General features: G+C 39.5%; 1 protein-coding gene across 2 annotated transcripts in view; it reads left to right on the forward strand.

The window, feature by feature from the left end:
* Nucleotides 1-14,701, forward strand: part of PLD5 (phospholipase D family member 5) — a 406,064-nt gene that overhangs the window by 217,592 nt on the left and 173,771 nt on the right. For both annotated transcript variants that reach the window (XM_041726811.1, XM_041726818.1), the window contains one exon: nucleotides 9,737-9,848. In XM_041726811.1, coding sequence (XP_041582745.1) covers nucleotides 9,737-9,848 — 112 coding nt within the window. The remainder of the gene's footprint in view (nucleotides 1-9,736; nucleotides 9,849-14,701) is intronic.

Raw genomic sequence — 14,701 nt, forward strand, 5'->3', positions numbered from 1 at the left:
ACTTTCTTGGATTTTTTTTCATTGTAATAGTAATGGCTTCTCACTATAGAAAATTTAGAAACTACAGAGAAATGATTAGAAAGAACATGATCATCCATATGACCATCAACAAAACCTTTTTTAAGTTTGATATTTTATGAGGAATTATGTATGCTCATATTATACAAAGAAATTTGTATCTTAATTTTGAGCGTAGCATTACACTATAAGCACCTTTTCATTATTTTAACATTTTGAACATTATTTTAAATTGGCTGCATAATATCCAGTGTAGTGGATGCACCAGATTAAATTTATGTAACTCAATTGTTGGACATTTAGCCTATTTTTTGATTTTTCTTTTTCTGAATAAATTGTGCTACAGTGAATATCTTTGTGCAAAACATTGTCTTTTTGCTCATTCACTTGGGATCAGTTCTTGGAAGTGGGGGCAGAGGGCTAAGGAGGCTGAGCTGCTTTCTTAAGACTGCGAGCACCCTCATGGTTATGTCCTGGAGGAGCTGAGATCGTCAGGAGTGAGGATCAGAAGGAATTCAGCCTCCTTGTAGTGTGGGGCCCACTGACCACTCAGAACAAGTAATTGTGGAAGAGCTGGAGTGTGAGGCCTATGTCACGTGTCCCTCCCTTGCCCGTCACATCCTCCTTTTTGCAGCAGAGGATGCTGACGAGCTGTGCCGTCCACACTCTTCCAGCCATGGCTGACCACGCTGCCAAGGTGACGTTGTCTACCTGCCCTTTGCAGCTAGAGGGGATCCTGGAGCCACCCCGAAGGTACTTTCCAGCTACCGTAGGAATCCAGCTGCCCAGGTCCCTGTTATAGACATGCTGCTCCTAATATTAATTCCGTGCTATTTCCTGGCCCATTATTGGCAGAATGTGCTTATTCATCTATCTTCATCTATGTGCCCCTGACAGGGGTGGCTGTGTTCCTACGCATGGGGTGCATAATTGTGATAACCATCATTAGGCAAAGCTTGATGAGTAACCGTTCAGAATAATTAAGCCCCTTAATGGGATGGAACCTGGATTAATGAATGGACTGGCAGCCTGAAGCTTACATAGCAGATACTCTTCATTGGTGTTGGGTGAGTGATCTTGTTGCTCATTGCCCACAAAGCAGGTGTTCTCTGCTAAGTTGCTGGACCAGTGGCACTGGCAGTCTTCCCAAAGCTTTAACTGATCCATGACCTCAGGACATTTGTGAACTGATGTGTAGTCCACCATCTTCTCCCTTTGGGTAAGGAATTCTACATTCCACAGACATCCAGACACACAGACAGCTGCTGGGCCTCAAGCCACCTTTCCTGGCTCCACTATCTCTCTCAAGCCCAATCCTAGCCATAGAGTTCATCACTATGCTCTCTCATAAATGCCTGAGATCTTTCCATGTTTCTGATTGCCACTCTGTCCCAGGCCACATTACCTCCCACTGGACCGCATGCCGACCTGATTGTTCATTCAGCCTCCAGCCCTGCCCTGTACCAGTCCTTCTCCAATTTGTAGTCAGAATTTTATTTTTTAATTTATTTTTTAAAGGTTTATTTATGTTAGAGAGAGAGCGTGCACATGCACAAGAGTCAGTTAGGGGCAGAAGAATAGCATATTCAAGCAGGCTCTATGCTCAGTGCTCGGCCAGATGTGGGGCTCAATCTCCCAACCCTGAGATCATGACCTGAGCTGACACCAAGAGCCACCTGAGCTGACTGAGCCACCCCAGCACCTCAGAATTTTCTTTTAGAGCAGAAATTCAATTATGTCCTTGCCTATGTAAATTCCTTCAGAGATCCACAGAGCTTTCTGAACAAAGTCCAAATTCCATCCAAGCTTACAAGAGCCTCCTACTTAGCTCTCAGGCCACAGGTCTCTGCCTGGAACAGTTTTTCTTTTTTCTCTTCCTTTGGGGAACTTGCCCTATGTGGCTTAGGCTGAGTTATAAGTACCCCTGCCACACTGTCCCTAGGCCTGTACCTCCTCCTGGGCTGTATTTAATTACTTATCATTTATCTCCAGCATTTGTGAAGGTCCCTGGCACTTAGCAAGCACCCAGTAAGTGTGCTGAATGAAATTGCTTAAAAGACATTTCTCCCTATTCTGGGGGTCCTTTTATTTGAGAATAATAGTTGATGCTGACAAATATACAAGTAATATGTCTTTGTTTATATCCCTGGCAAACTTTATGTATATCAGTAAGTATAGTAAGTAGGTAAAATTTCAGTAAGTTTTCTAAATGGAAAAAGAAAATTTTCAGCAAATACAGTACTAAAAATTTCAGTAAATATAGTAAGTAAATAAGAGCTCAATCTTGTAGGGGCACCTGGGTGGCTCAGGAAGTTAAACATCTACCTTTAACTCAGGACATGATCCTTGGGGTCCTGGGATCAAGCCCCAGATCAGGCTCCCTCCTCAGTGGGGAGTCTGCTTCCCTCTCACCCTCTGTCTCTCCCCATTCCCCCTTGCCTGTGCTTGAGTGCTCTCTCTCTCTCATAAATAAATAAAATCTTAAAAAAAATCAATCTTGTAGATAATCAAACTAATTGGTTAAATAAATAAGATGGGAAATTGAGTCTAGAGGAGATCCACGCATATGTGGTTTTGTCTGTTAAATCATAAGTTAAAGAAAAAAATCAAGACAAGTATATTGCTTTACTTATTTTTTTTTAAGGATTTTTATTATTTATTAGGGAGAGAGCAAGAGAGCATGCATGAGTTGGGGGAGGGGCAGAGAGAGAGGGAAAAGTAGACTCCCCACTGAGCAGGGACCCCGACCTGACATGGAGCTTGATTCCAGGATTCCAGGATCATGACCTGAGCTCAAGGCAGACATTTAAACTACTGAGCCACCCAGATACCCGGTATATTGCTTTAAAAGGATATCATGGCTTGAAATAAGTCCTAGTCTTATTTTCTCGTGACTGTATCATCACTTGTTTAATATCTTTAACCAGTTCTTTTAAACTTCAATTTAAACTTTATATGCACACATATAGACATGTGTACATGTATGTGCATGAGTAGGGTAACAGCGTACCTAAGACACAAAGTCACACACACACACACATACACACACACACACATTTTGGTGCTTATGTTACTTCGGGATATATTCTAGGTATGGGATTCCTGAGTGGAATGCAGCAATGTCAGAGTACCCTTTCCCCAAATAGCCAACAGGAGTAAAAGTTACCACTCATAAATTTTTTCCAGTATCCTGAGTACAAAGAGAGATCTCTGCATTGCTTTGCTTTGCACTTCCCTTGACACGTGAAGCATCTCTTCGTGTCTGCCAGCCATACTTTGTCCAGATTTGATTGGATGTTTGACCTTTTCATATTAATTTTTAATATATTTTTAAAGAGTACAGCTATTAACACTTCCCTTCTCATCTGCATAGCAAATATTTATTCTAGAATTTTAGTTTCTCATTTAGTTTGTGATATCTTTTGCAATATAATTTTTTAACTTTTGTAATTACGTCTTTTATTGCTTTTACATAGCTGGCTTGTATATTGGTTCTGTGGCCACTGCAACAAAGTACCACAGACAGAAAACAACAGAAATTTACTCTCTCCTACTTCTGGAGGTTGGAAGTCTGAACTCTATTTCCCTAGACTAAGAACTAGGTGTCATCAGAGCAGTGCTCCCTCCAGAGACTCCAGCAGCCACCACTACTGGATGAGAATGCACATGTGTGCATTTGAGTGTGTGGCAGGTGCCACTGTCCCTTGGCTAGCTGTTGTGTCACTCTGGTCTTCAAGACTAGCATCCTCAAATACCTCTGCTTTGTTTTCATGTGGCCGCCTCCTCTGGGTGTGTCCAGGAGGGTCCAATCCCCTCTGCTTCTCCTACAAGTACATTGATTGTATTTAGGGCCCACTCAAATAATCCAGGAAAATCTCATCTCAAGATCTTTAATTTGGTCATATCTGCAAAGATGCTATTTTCAAGTAAGGTAAAATTACAGGCTCCAGATTAGTACCTGACATTTCTGGGGACCATTATTTAGCCTCAGCTAGCTTGGTTAAAGTTTTCCCTACTCTAAGGCTGTACATACCTATACTTTAATAGATTTTCTTAAAAGTATTGGTATGTTTTTTGTTTTTGTTTTGTTACTGTTTTTTTTTAAGATCTTTAAATTTTATTTGAGAGAGAGCACGCAAACGTGCATGAGTAGGGGGCAGGGGCAGACGGAGAAGGAGAAGCCGACCCACTGCTGAGCAGGGAGCCTGATGTGAGATTGGATCCCAAGATGTTGGGATCATTACTGGAGGCAAAGACAGATGCTTAACCAACTGAACCACCCAGGTACCCCTGTGTTGTTTTTTATTTATTTATTTATTTATTTATTTATTTATTTATTTATTTATTATTTTTTTATTTTTTTATTTATTTATGTATGATAGTCACAGAGAGAGAGAGAGAGAGAGGCAGAGACACAGGCAGAGGGAGAAGCAGGCTCCATGCACCGGGAGCCCGATGTGGGATTCAATCCCGGGTCTCCAGGATCGCACCCCGGGCCAAAGGCAGGCGCCAAACCGCTGCGCCACCCAGGGATCCCCTTGGTTTTTTTTTTTAAGATTTATTTATTCATTTGAGAGAGAGAGAGAGAGAACACAAGTGAATGGAAGGAGGGGCAGAGGGAGAGAGAGAATCCCAAGCGGATTCTCCACTAAGTGTGGAGCTGGAAGCAGGGCTCACTCAGTCTCACAACCAAAGATCATGATCTGAGCTAAAACCAGGAGCTTGGGTGCTTATCTGACTTAGCCACCCAGGTGCCCCAGTATGAGTATGTTTTTATTTTGCCTGAAATATATTTTTCCATGTGGTATAATGGGGGTCCATTTACTTGTGCCAAATTAAACCACTTTCTCTTTTTCAGACGGAATTAAAATAGCATATTTGTTATTCATATAATCATATGTGCTTCATTTCTGGATTCTCTGTTAAGTTCCTTTACCTATTTATCTGTTCCTGTGCCTCGACCATATCGGTATGATTACTGTGACTTTGTGTTATGTTTTTTATAATGCTGAAGACATTTACATTTATTAATTTCTCTGACTCCAGAAATTGCTTCATTTCATGATTTTGCTATGAAGTGCTCAGCTATAGCTTTCTAGAGAATACAGAAATTCACTTTTTTTTCTCTTGTGATATACAAATGAGCTAAGAGTGAGCTTTTAAATTTTTAAGTAGATATAATTTATTTTATGTGTTACACGTTAATGGTTTGTTTCTCATTTTCTTAGATTAAGAACAAAGAATGCAACTGATAGAATATCTCCCTTCAACTTCTGTTCAGGTTTTCTTAATGGCTGTTACAGAACAGATTTTATAATATTCTAATGGACAAACATACAGTTGAGGAATTTGATGTATAGAATGAGAAATAGGTGTAAATGTATATGCATAATCGTTCGATAATACTAAATTTTCATACAATCTTATTTATTCATCATTAAATCTAGTCATTTTGAGAGACATATTTTGAAGCTTTATATTGTGGTAGTGTTTTAATTGCATTACTGATAGCTTTTGCCTTACATATTTAGCTGCTGTGTTGTTTGGCACATACCAGTTTATAACTGTCTCCACCCCATAAATTGTGCCACAACAGAATAAGGCCCTGCTTTTTCCCATTTAGTACTTTTAAGACCTCTCAACTCTTATTCTAATTTTTACTGAGGTTCTTTATCCTATTGGTTATAGATCAGTATTTCTCAACCTTCTTTTCATTAACACCTTATTAAGGAGACTTTTTAGACACTTTTTTCCTAAATCTGCCACCCCATGAGATTTTAATACCACAGGTACATTGCATATTTATTTTATATATATGTGTGTTTTATTTATAAAAGAAGTAACTTCCACACACAACCAACTCAGCCCCTTTCATGTAATAGCGCCTCCCATTGAAAATCATGTAATAGATTCTCAGTAGAACAGTAGAACTCCCCCTATAATGTGTCTCTTCTATTTCAAGAATCCTTTTTAAGCAGGTCCAAATCCTATTGTTCATCACTTGTTCTCCCTTTTATCCTCTTTGATGGTGGTTAGTGATATTTATTGTTTTATTACAGTATTTCCTTTAATATGTTCCTTGTTTGGGTTATGTAGGTGATATAATTCCTAAATCTGTATATATCTGCAAATATTTCCTTTTTTGACCCTGGCAAGTAAAATCTTTGGGTAAAGCATTCCCTTGGTCTAGTTTGTTCTTTCATAGTCTGTAGCCATCATTTACTGGCTTAGTGTTGCTAATGGCTGACATCATGCCAGTCTAATCCAGGTAACTTTTTTTTTGTTTGTTTTTGGACAGAAGTTTGTAAGAATTTCTCTTTCTCCTTGGTATTTATTGATTTTATAGAATGTACCTAAATGTTTCCACATTACATTCATCTTTAATTATCTTTTCAACATGTAGATCTGGGCCTTTCCTCAAGTAGGACCATTTTTCTTCTATCTGAAAGCTTATTCTTTCTGCCTCTTGTTTTCTTCTAACACATCTATTAGCCATATGCCATAGATCCTCAATTTCTCTATAACCCTTTTCCTCTCATATCATCTTTGTTTTTGTGTGAGTGCATGCATGCATGTGTATGCTTTGAGATATTTCTTCTGTTAAAAAAGAAATTTTTTCAGACCACTAATCTGGGTCTCAACAGAGGCCATGTTGTTCTTTAATTATTCTTCTAATTTAATTCTAAAATCCTAGAGTGTTAGTCCCAGCCATACTTATCTGTTCTTGAATACTTAACATTATGTTTTAGCTCCAGTTCTGTCTTCTCGAGTAGCCTATATCATCAAGCACCCATATTATGTTCAAACATCTTCTCCGTTGTCAGGCCCCTTAAGTGCATTGATATTTGATGTTATCAGATTATTAGTACCTTCTTCCTTTAAGATGAAGGAAGGGCAATATTAGGTGGTTAACTAGTCCCCCTCAATACTTCATACTCTAACCCCTAGGCAGGCTGCCTGGGCTTAATTGGCCTAAACTGCTCAACACACCTGAGCCACTGGCTATCTTCAAGATTATTTAAGTTTAAAATATTGCCTAATGTTTCTCACCAGGAAGGGCAAGTTTTCAAATTAGTTGACCCTTGAACAACATGGGGGCTAATGGGGCGCAAACCCCTTGCATAGTTGAAAATCTGCTTATAACTTTTTACTCCCCCAAGATTTGATACTAATAGCTTCCTATTGAACAGAGACCAGAGACTGATAATATAAATAGCTAATGAACATATATTTTGTATGTTATATATACAAAAATAAGTTAGAAAAAATGTCATTAAGAAAATCTTAAGGATGAGGAAATACATTTATAGGACTGTACTGAATTTATTGAAAAAAATCCACATATAAGTGGACCCATGCAGTTCAAACCTATGTTGTTCAAGAGTCTACTGATGGAAAACTCTGAAAGCAGTAGCTTTTCCTGCTGATCTCTGCACCAGGTAGGTGTTTTATACCTTTGTTACTACATTTTGAATGTCTTAGCAAAGATATGAAGAGAGGAAGGTAAGATACTGAAAACAAGGGAGAAGCTCCCCCAGGCCCGAGTTCATTACAGTAAGCACTATAATTAACAATTTTAAGAATCCTCGGTGTAAGTCATCAGCACATACTAACAGGAAAAATAAGCTTTATTTAATGACAGTCTGTGCCAGTATCTGTGGATTTGGGAGTTTCTATTTTCATCCATGTTTGAGAATTCTGGTCTTCATTTTAAATCTCACAAAAATAACATAGTGGGAATCAATTCAAGGCACAGAGCCAGAAATACAGATAGGTTAGAAGATCTCTTATGTTTCATTGGTGCGAAACATATTGTTAACCAAGAGTTAAAAAAGGAAAAGAAACAAAAAGCATTTGTGTAAAACTACCAGCCCATTACTGATGGGGTTTCACAAAACACAAAGCACATAAGCCTTTTCTCTGTGTGAAGGGGAAGAGTATGAACAATCTGTGTGACTGTGTGATGACCAAAAGTCTGGGTTCCAGAAATCTGGGCCATGCAGAAATCACCAAGCCTCCAAGAGCCAGTGACAGGATTATAGTACGCAAGTGGGGGGGAGCACCAGAGCAGATGAGGAAGGTGGTGTTGGTGACAGCCTTTCAGGAGAACCACAGAGTCCCACCACCTAGATGTCCCTCTTGACCTCTGGCTGCCGGGGTCCTCACCTCTCTTGCAGTCAACCTGAAATCCACATAGACCCTGCAATCTGCAAGGCAGCTGCTGTTGTCTTTCTTCTGTCCTCCATCTTTCTCTTTCTCACCTTCCCTCACCTCTTTTACATAACCAGTTGACACTAGCCTGCTGTATTCATTCCACACCTCCCAGGAACACTGGGTCTGCTGTAAACCTGCCTCCAAGCCCTGGGGGCAGAGCAATTCACGAGCTCTACCCTTGACTTCCATGCTTCATTAAAGGAAAAGGAAGCTTCTGTGCCTGCCACGGGGTACAATTCCCATGCCTCCCTCCAGTACCCAGGGATGAGGGAGCTTTGGCTGTGCTGGGTCAGCAGATTGGAGCACGGCCGGATTATGCCAGATACTCTGCCCTGCTACGCAGCCCTAGCACTGCCATTCTAACTCGTTCTCCTTACCCTTAGGTTTTGGTCTTTGGCTTCTCTGTTTTCTGAGGCTGAACTGCAGGAATTGCATGTTCCATCCACATTTCCTCCTTGCTCTCCTCCATCCTTTGTACTGAATCATTATTAACAGTCCATTCTTATCAAAGCAGAATAAGACTTTGCCACTTGGGGGCCATTAAGACCAAAGCCTTATTTCCTGTATGACCCTGGAAGGCATTTGAGTTTGTGGCTGAATAACAAAGATCTGAAAAATCAATAAAGGAAGACTGGTACATTTTATGATAAGGAGAGGGAGTCTATGAACACACACAAGGGAAAGTAAATAGGATAGGGTTGCGGTCCACTTGTCTGAGACAATGTAATGGCTAAGGACCTACCTCTATGCAGAGTTTCCTGGAGATTAAAATTTACTATAAAAATTTAATGCTTGTGAAAATCTTATGTAAGCAAAACCTTTTTTACCATGTATTTTTATTTCAGTCATTTTTAGTTTGTGCTAGTAATGACAGATTGCTAAACAGGGCATTAGTTGAATTCTGTAAAACAGGTTTTAAACCAGAAGGTGAATTGAGGCAAATCACTGATAAGTAGCTGTGACTCTCCCCATAAGAACTTCCACTGAAAGGATACTTACCTACAACTAATTCTTTTAATTCTCAAAAAAGACCCTTTAAAGTATTAAACTCTAATATTATCTACATTTTACTGAGGAAGAAGCTGGAGATTAGTGAGAAGAGATACAGCTTGCAAATTGGAAAAAACCAGCTGGAATCCAGATCTCTCTGGGCTCAAACTCAACTGTATAATATTCTCTGCTGCTTCTTCATGTGTAGATAATGTCAGAGTTCATGAAAGAGTAAAAAAAAAAAAGGTAGATTTGCTCTATAGCATTGAATTTAGGATTGCAATAATTGTTGATTTGCACAGCACTCAAGAAAACATAATGTAATCTGCATTCGTGCTACTACTCTGTTTATAACTCCTTTGAAAGAATTCTCTATGAATATCAATTGCTGAACTGCTTGTCTTTTAAAATTTGAATGAATAGTTTTAATTTTTAATAAGTTTATTTATACCTTTCTAAAATAGCATACTTTAGGTTTTCTGACTTTTCTGGTCTCTGAATATTTTTTTTCTAGGGTCAACGTCTTTTCGAAAAGTTGCTTCAACTGACTTCACAAAATATCGAAATCAAGCTAGTGAGTGATGTGACCGCGGACTCAAAGGTATTAGAAGCCTTGAGATCAAAGGGTAAGGCCAAGGTCGCTGTGCTACTCTAGCCCTGGTGGGGGGGGGGGGGTTGTCTGTGAGGACATCTCTCATTGTACTTAAAATAATTTGTGATTTCTTTATGGTCAGCACATTGCACAAAGTTCACTTTTTATTTCTCCTTTGAAAACAGCCTGATTAAAGCCTTTAAACGAGAGAACTAATTAATCAATTCTACTGGGAGATTTTAAATATTGTTGCATATTAGTTTATGCAAAATAATCTACTGGCCATTAAATGATAATTAACTAGAAAGAAGAATCTTTCCCTGTCTGAACACTTCAGTGATGTGATTAAAGACCCACTTCTCTTTCGAACAAACATTGGATTTCTGTTTTTCTCTTGCCCTTCAAATGGAAATCCTCCTCATGCTCCATCTTCTTTAAAATAATATAGTCAGATGTAGGCATCTGTGAAACTCAGCCTAATTCCACAGAGAACATCATTCTTAGGTCATTTTGCAACTTGTTTCAAAATCCCATGGAGACCAGGCATCCTGAGGAAATAGCTTCTTCATTTTGCTGTGTCTTCACTAACTGAACTGTCCCTTCCAAATAGTTTTCACGGATTTATCAAAATTTTGGCCCTGAATTTACTATTAGAGTTGTACACCTCTGTGTCATGTCCGGTGGTGACACGACAGCATTGCATCTCACATGTGTGCTGTTTAAACATGCTGGACAGTTTTGCATGTTATCTTCCCCAGATTAAGTGAAAACACCTTCTGAATAATGTCCAGGGCTATGAAGTGAAAGGTGAGCACAGGTGGTCTTTCCTTCTGCAGAAGAAAAATCAGAAGTGATAAAGTCTATGGAAAGACATAAATACACAGAAGACATAAGCATGGTTGGGCACACGTGTATTATTTTTTAGACACATAAGAAAATCAAGGTAACTTACAAGATACTGTTAGGTCTGAGAAGCTTCACTGTGCTACCTGACCACAGGACAATATTTTTGAAAAACTAGAAAATATGTAGTTCAGTGGATTAACACAAATCAGAAACATATTATTACTTTTTCTGTTTAAAACATGTGAGATTGGATTCCCACTATCTGAAAATCCATTGGCTGACACATTTTTAGGAATAGATTACTTCTGGCTAACTCTGGGTGCCTGTATTTGTTGATAAATTTCCCGTGGTGTCTTCTTACACACACATACACACACACACCACTTATGCACACACATCTCATTTACGTGCACGTATACCACATACACACACCCCCCCAACATCTTTCACTTAAAGCTAATAAAGTTTTGCATTTCAGCTCAACTTCAATTATAACAATTAGAAAAAAAACCAACTATGCAGAACTAAAGCGTATGTCTGGTGCTGCTGAACATTTGGCACCTGAGATAAGGAATCGCTATTAATGAATTTATGGATAAAATCCTTGCCTACTGTTCTAGGGCAAATTATGAATTAAAGTTTTGTTATAGTCATCGCTTCTCACAAAGAAGAAAGTGTTTGAATTTCACAAGCAAGCATTATATATTACTACAACTTAGACTCTTTAGTGTGTGATAGGCGTTCTTGTCAAGACAAAACAAATGATTTCCGTTTACAATTGGAGAGTAATGAACAGGACCCTAATTTCTCATATCCATTCCCCATGGGCCCCTGGCGGGCCCTCTGGCTTCTGTTACTGCACATATATACATACAGCACCACATATATTCATCATAGCAACTGTATCTCTCTACTCTCCTCCTTTGGCAGAGGTCTATTAAATAATAACAGTGCACTTTAGAAATATTTGTTATGGAACCATTTTATTTAATTAATTAAATAATTTTTATGGAATTCTTTTAAATCTGTGTTGGAATACCTGTCTTTAAGGTTATATTTTAATTTTTTTATGGAGAGATCCTGGTCTTCTGGTAAAGTTCCAGGAAAGTTTGGCCAGAAATAATTCACAAATGACAGATAAGCATGAAACTAGCCATGAGCAACTTCAGCTGTGAGTCTGAAGTCACTGGAAATAGAAGCTGGTCACATACACAGTAGGAAGGGGTGAGTGAGGTTTCCCCAGGAAATTGTGAGGATTTAGTGCAGGTTTGGGTCCAAAGAGGACAAGGCTGGCCCGCCAGACCTCAGAGCCCTTCCTGGAGGCGGGGACATCCTTGCCACTCACTGTTGCTCCTGCTGCCCACCCGAGGCCTCTCCTCTCTTCCACATGACTCAGATGTCAGAAAGGTCACCTCCCTTACAAACGCCTCACACTGTGGCCCAAAGATGGGGTGCTTTTGAAATCCTGTGCTCAAGAAGTCCATGAACTCAGGGGCAGATATCATTCCAGAGAAGACTGCCTGTCAATTCAAACATTTATGCCATTGACTGACCTTCACCACTTGTCCCCTGTAAGGATGTAAATGCAGCACGTTGGCTTAGCTGAGTTGCTTACTCTTCTCCCTTCCAGCAACAACCCCTTATTACCTGGTTTCCCACCTACCCAGCCGCTCCTGTGTACCTCCACGGCAGAGAATACACTCTCTCTGATTTGTAGACAGTGCCCCATAAATTGTTTTTCATAGAAATCAACTTGCTTTCCAAATCTGGAGGCCTTTGGATGCCTTCACAGGTTTGGTTTTGGGATTTTATCAGCTCCCAGTTGTCTTGGCCAGAGGATTAGTCTGCAAGTGATGTGTTCACAGCTGAACAGGCACCATATGAGAAGTGGCTCCTCGCTGCCTCACAGGCAAGCTGGTGTGATGTGGGACTGTCACCAAGTCCTGCTTCTTCCTCCATACCCGCCTTCTCATGGGGTGTGCCACTGGCTGCCCACAGTGGCTCAGGATGATGGTACCGTCTTTTCCCTGTTCTTGTCTCCTAGCAGGTGCCTTAGAAGTCCCACCTCTCATGATGGTAATACCTCAGAAATGCTGTTTTATGCTACTCAAATGCTTTATTTCTGGCTGTGTCTTTTAGTCCTAAACAAGATATTATTTCTGTGTTTTTCTAAGGCCTTATTTTTGGGAGCACTTTTAGGTTTATGACAACATTGAGAGGAAAGTGTGGAGATTTCCCAGTACCCTCTGCCTCAACACCTGTACAGCCTCCCCCATCATCAACATCACTCACCAGAGGGAGGCATGTGTTACCAAGGATGAGCGTGCATTGACACTTCATCATCATCCAGAGTCCAGTTTACCTTGGGATTTACCTTTGGTGTCATACGTTCTCTGGGTTTGGACACCTAGGCAGTGACATATATCTATCATTATAACATTGTACAGAGTATTTTCCTGGCCCTAAAGATCCTCTGTCCTCTGCCTATCCATTTCCTGACCTACTATGTTTTTAAGCCTTATAGTCGATTATTGTTGCAATGGAGTTTCTAATTAAGAAGAATTTTTTTTTAAGAATTTCTTTTTTATTTGTCTTTCAAAACCATAGCAATTCAGTGTACTTTCTATAATATGATGAAAATATTTATCCCAGTAGCCTACCAAAAATGAAGAATAAGATAATGTTAAACTAGAAAATATAAATTTCCTTTTGGGAAAAGACCCAGGCTTTTACTTGTTCACTGTTGGATGATAACTCTTTAATATAGATTCATGAGATAAAAGTCAGAAAGGATTAAAATCAGTGATTGAGAAATAAACTCCACACTAATTTAAAAAGAAAAAAAAAAAGAAAAGTCCTTGAAACCATTCAGAATCTGAATGTCCTTTTCAGTCTCATTCATACTAATTTCTGTTGTTGGCTTTCTAAATATCTGAACAATTGTTGGGATTTCCCAAATACAGCATGCTTTTCTGGGTCTCTGTTTCCTAACACATACTTTTCCTTATACTTGAAATGGCCTGTCTTCCTCCTTGTCAATTTGTGAGCTCCTATTGATCTCTCAAGGTCCATACTAAGCCTCACTCATAACATTGCCTTCAGACTTCCTTTCTTTTCCACAGTTCGTCTTACCATTTTCTTTTACTCCATTGTTCACTCATTCATTCCACAGCCACTCTTTGAACACCTGATAGATGCCAGAAAGCTAGGCTTTAAGGCTAGAAAACTGACCAACGCCTGAGCCTTCCCTTGACTTCAGTTTGCTTGAGCAGACTGACATTAGTGAAATAAAATGATTAAGGGATTCTTGAAACACCTACACGGAGTCCAATTTTTCTGAATCACTTTTTGTGTCTGAGTCATGGATGCCTGTGTTTTTCACCCAACACTGTCTCTTGCACCATCGAGATGGTGGTGGTGTTCTAACTTTAGAAAAAGACGCTCTACTATTGTCTCTTTTCTCTGAACATACTTCCATTCTGCCTGTTTCTGAACCTTACCAGAAAATGTCAAAGGAAGATATTCTAACAGTAACCAGGCCTCACAATCCTTCCTCAAAGAGTCCTTAAATGGTTTGTTGACTGAATATTGAGAAACTGCAGGAGCCCTGTCATGCCACCAGGAATAACAGCCAAGACCTGAAGTGACAGCTCTGTCACAACTGCCACCCTGTCTATGGCAATCATAAGATGCATCCCAATGTCAGAGTTGTTAAAATGTAAAAGCTGCATGTTTTAGAATCAGTGACATATGGTAATGAGGGTTACTTTAAAATTCAGCAGTAAATTTAAAGATTCAACTTAGAAGCACTTGGCTTTAATATTTAAATTAAATTAAAACCAATCATTCCTAATACTGCACTGAGGGAGGTAGATTCTAAATCACACCTCATAACAGGGCTTCTTTGTAGTGTAGTAACCATCTCTGAATAGAAATTCAGAGAAGCCAGGCTCTGCTGGTTCTTAAGAAAGATATTTCCTAAGAAATATGGGGATATTTGTATCAGAACTCTTGATGGAGAGTGCATTTGGTGATAGGAAA

This window comes from Vulpes lagopus, chromosome 1, assembly GCF_018345385.1.
Source record: "Vulpes lagopus strain Blue_001 chromosome 1, ASM1834538v1, whole genome shotgun sequence".
NCBI lineage: Eukaryota > Metazoa > Chordata > Mammalia > Carnivora > Canidae > Vulpes > Vulpes lagopus.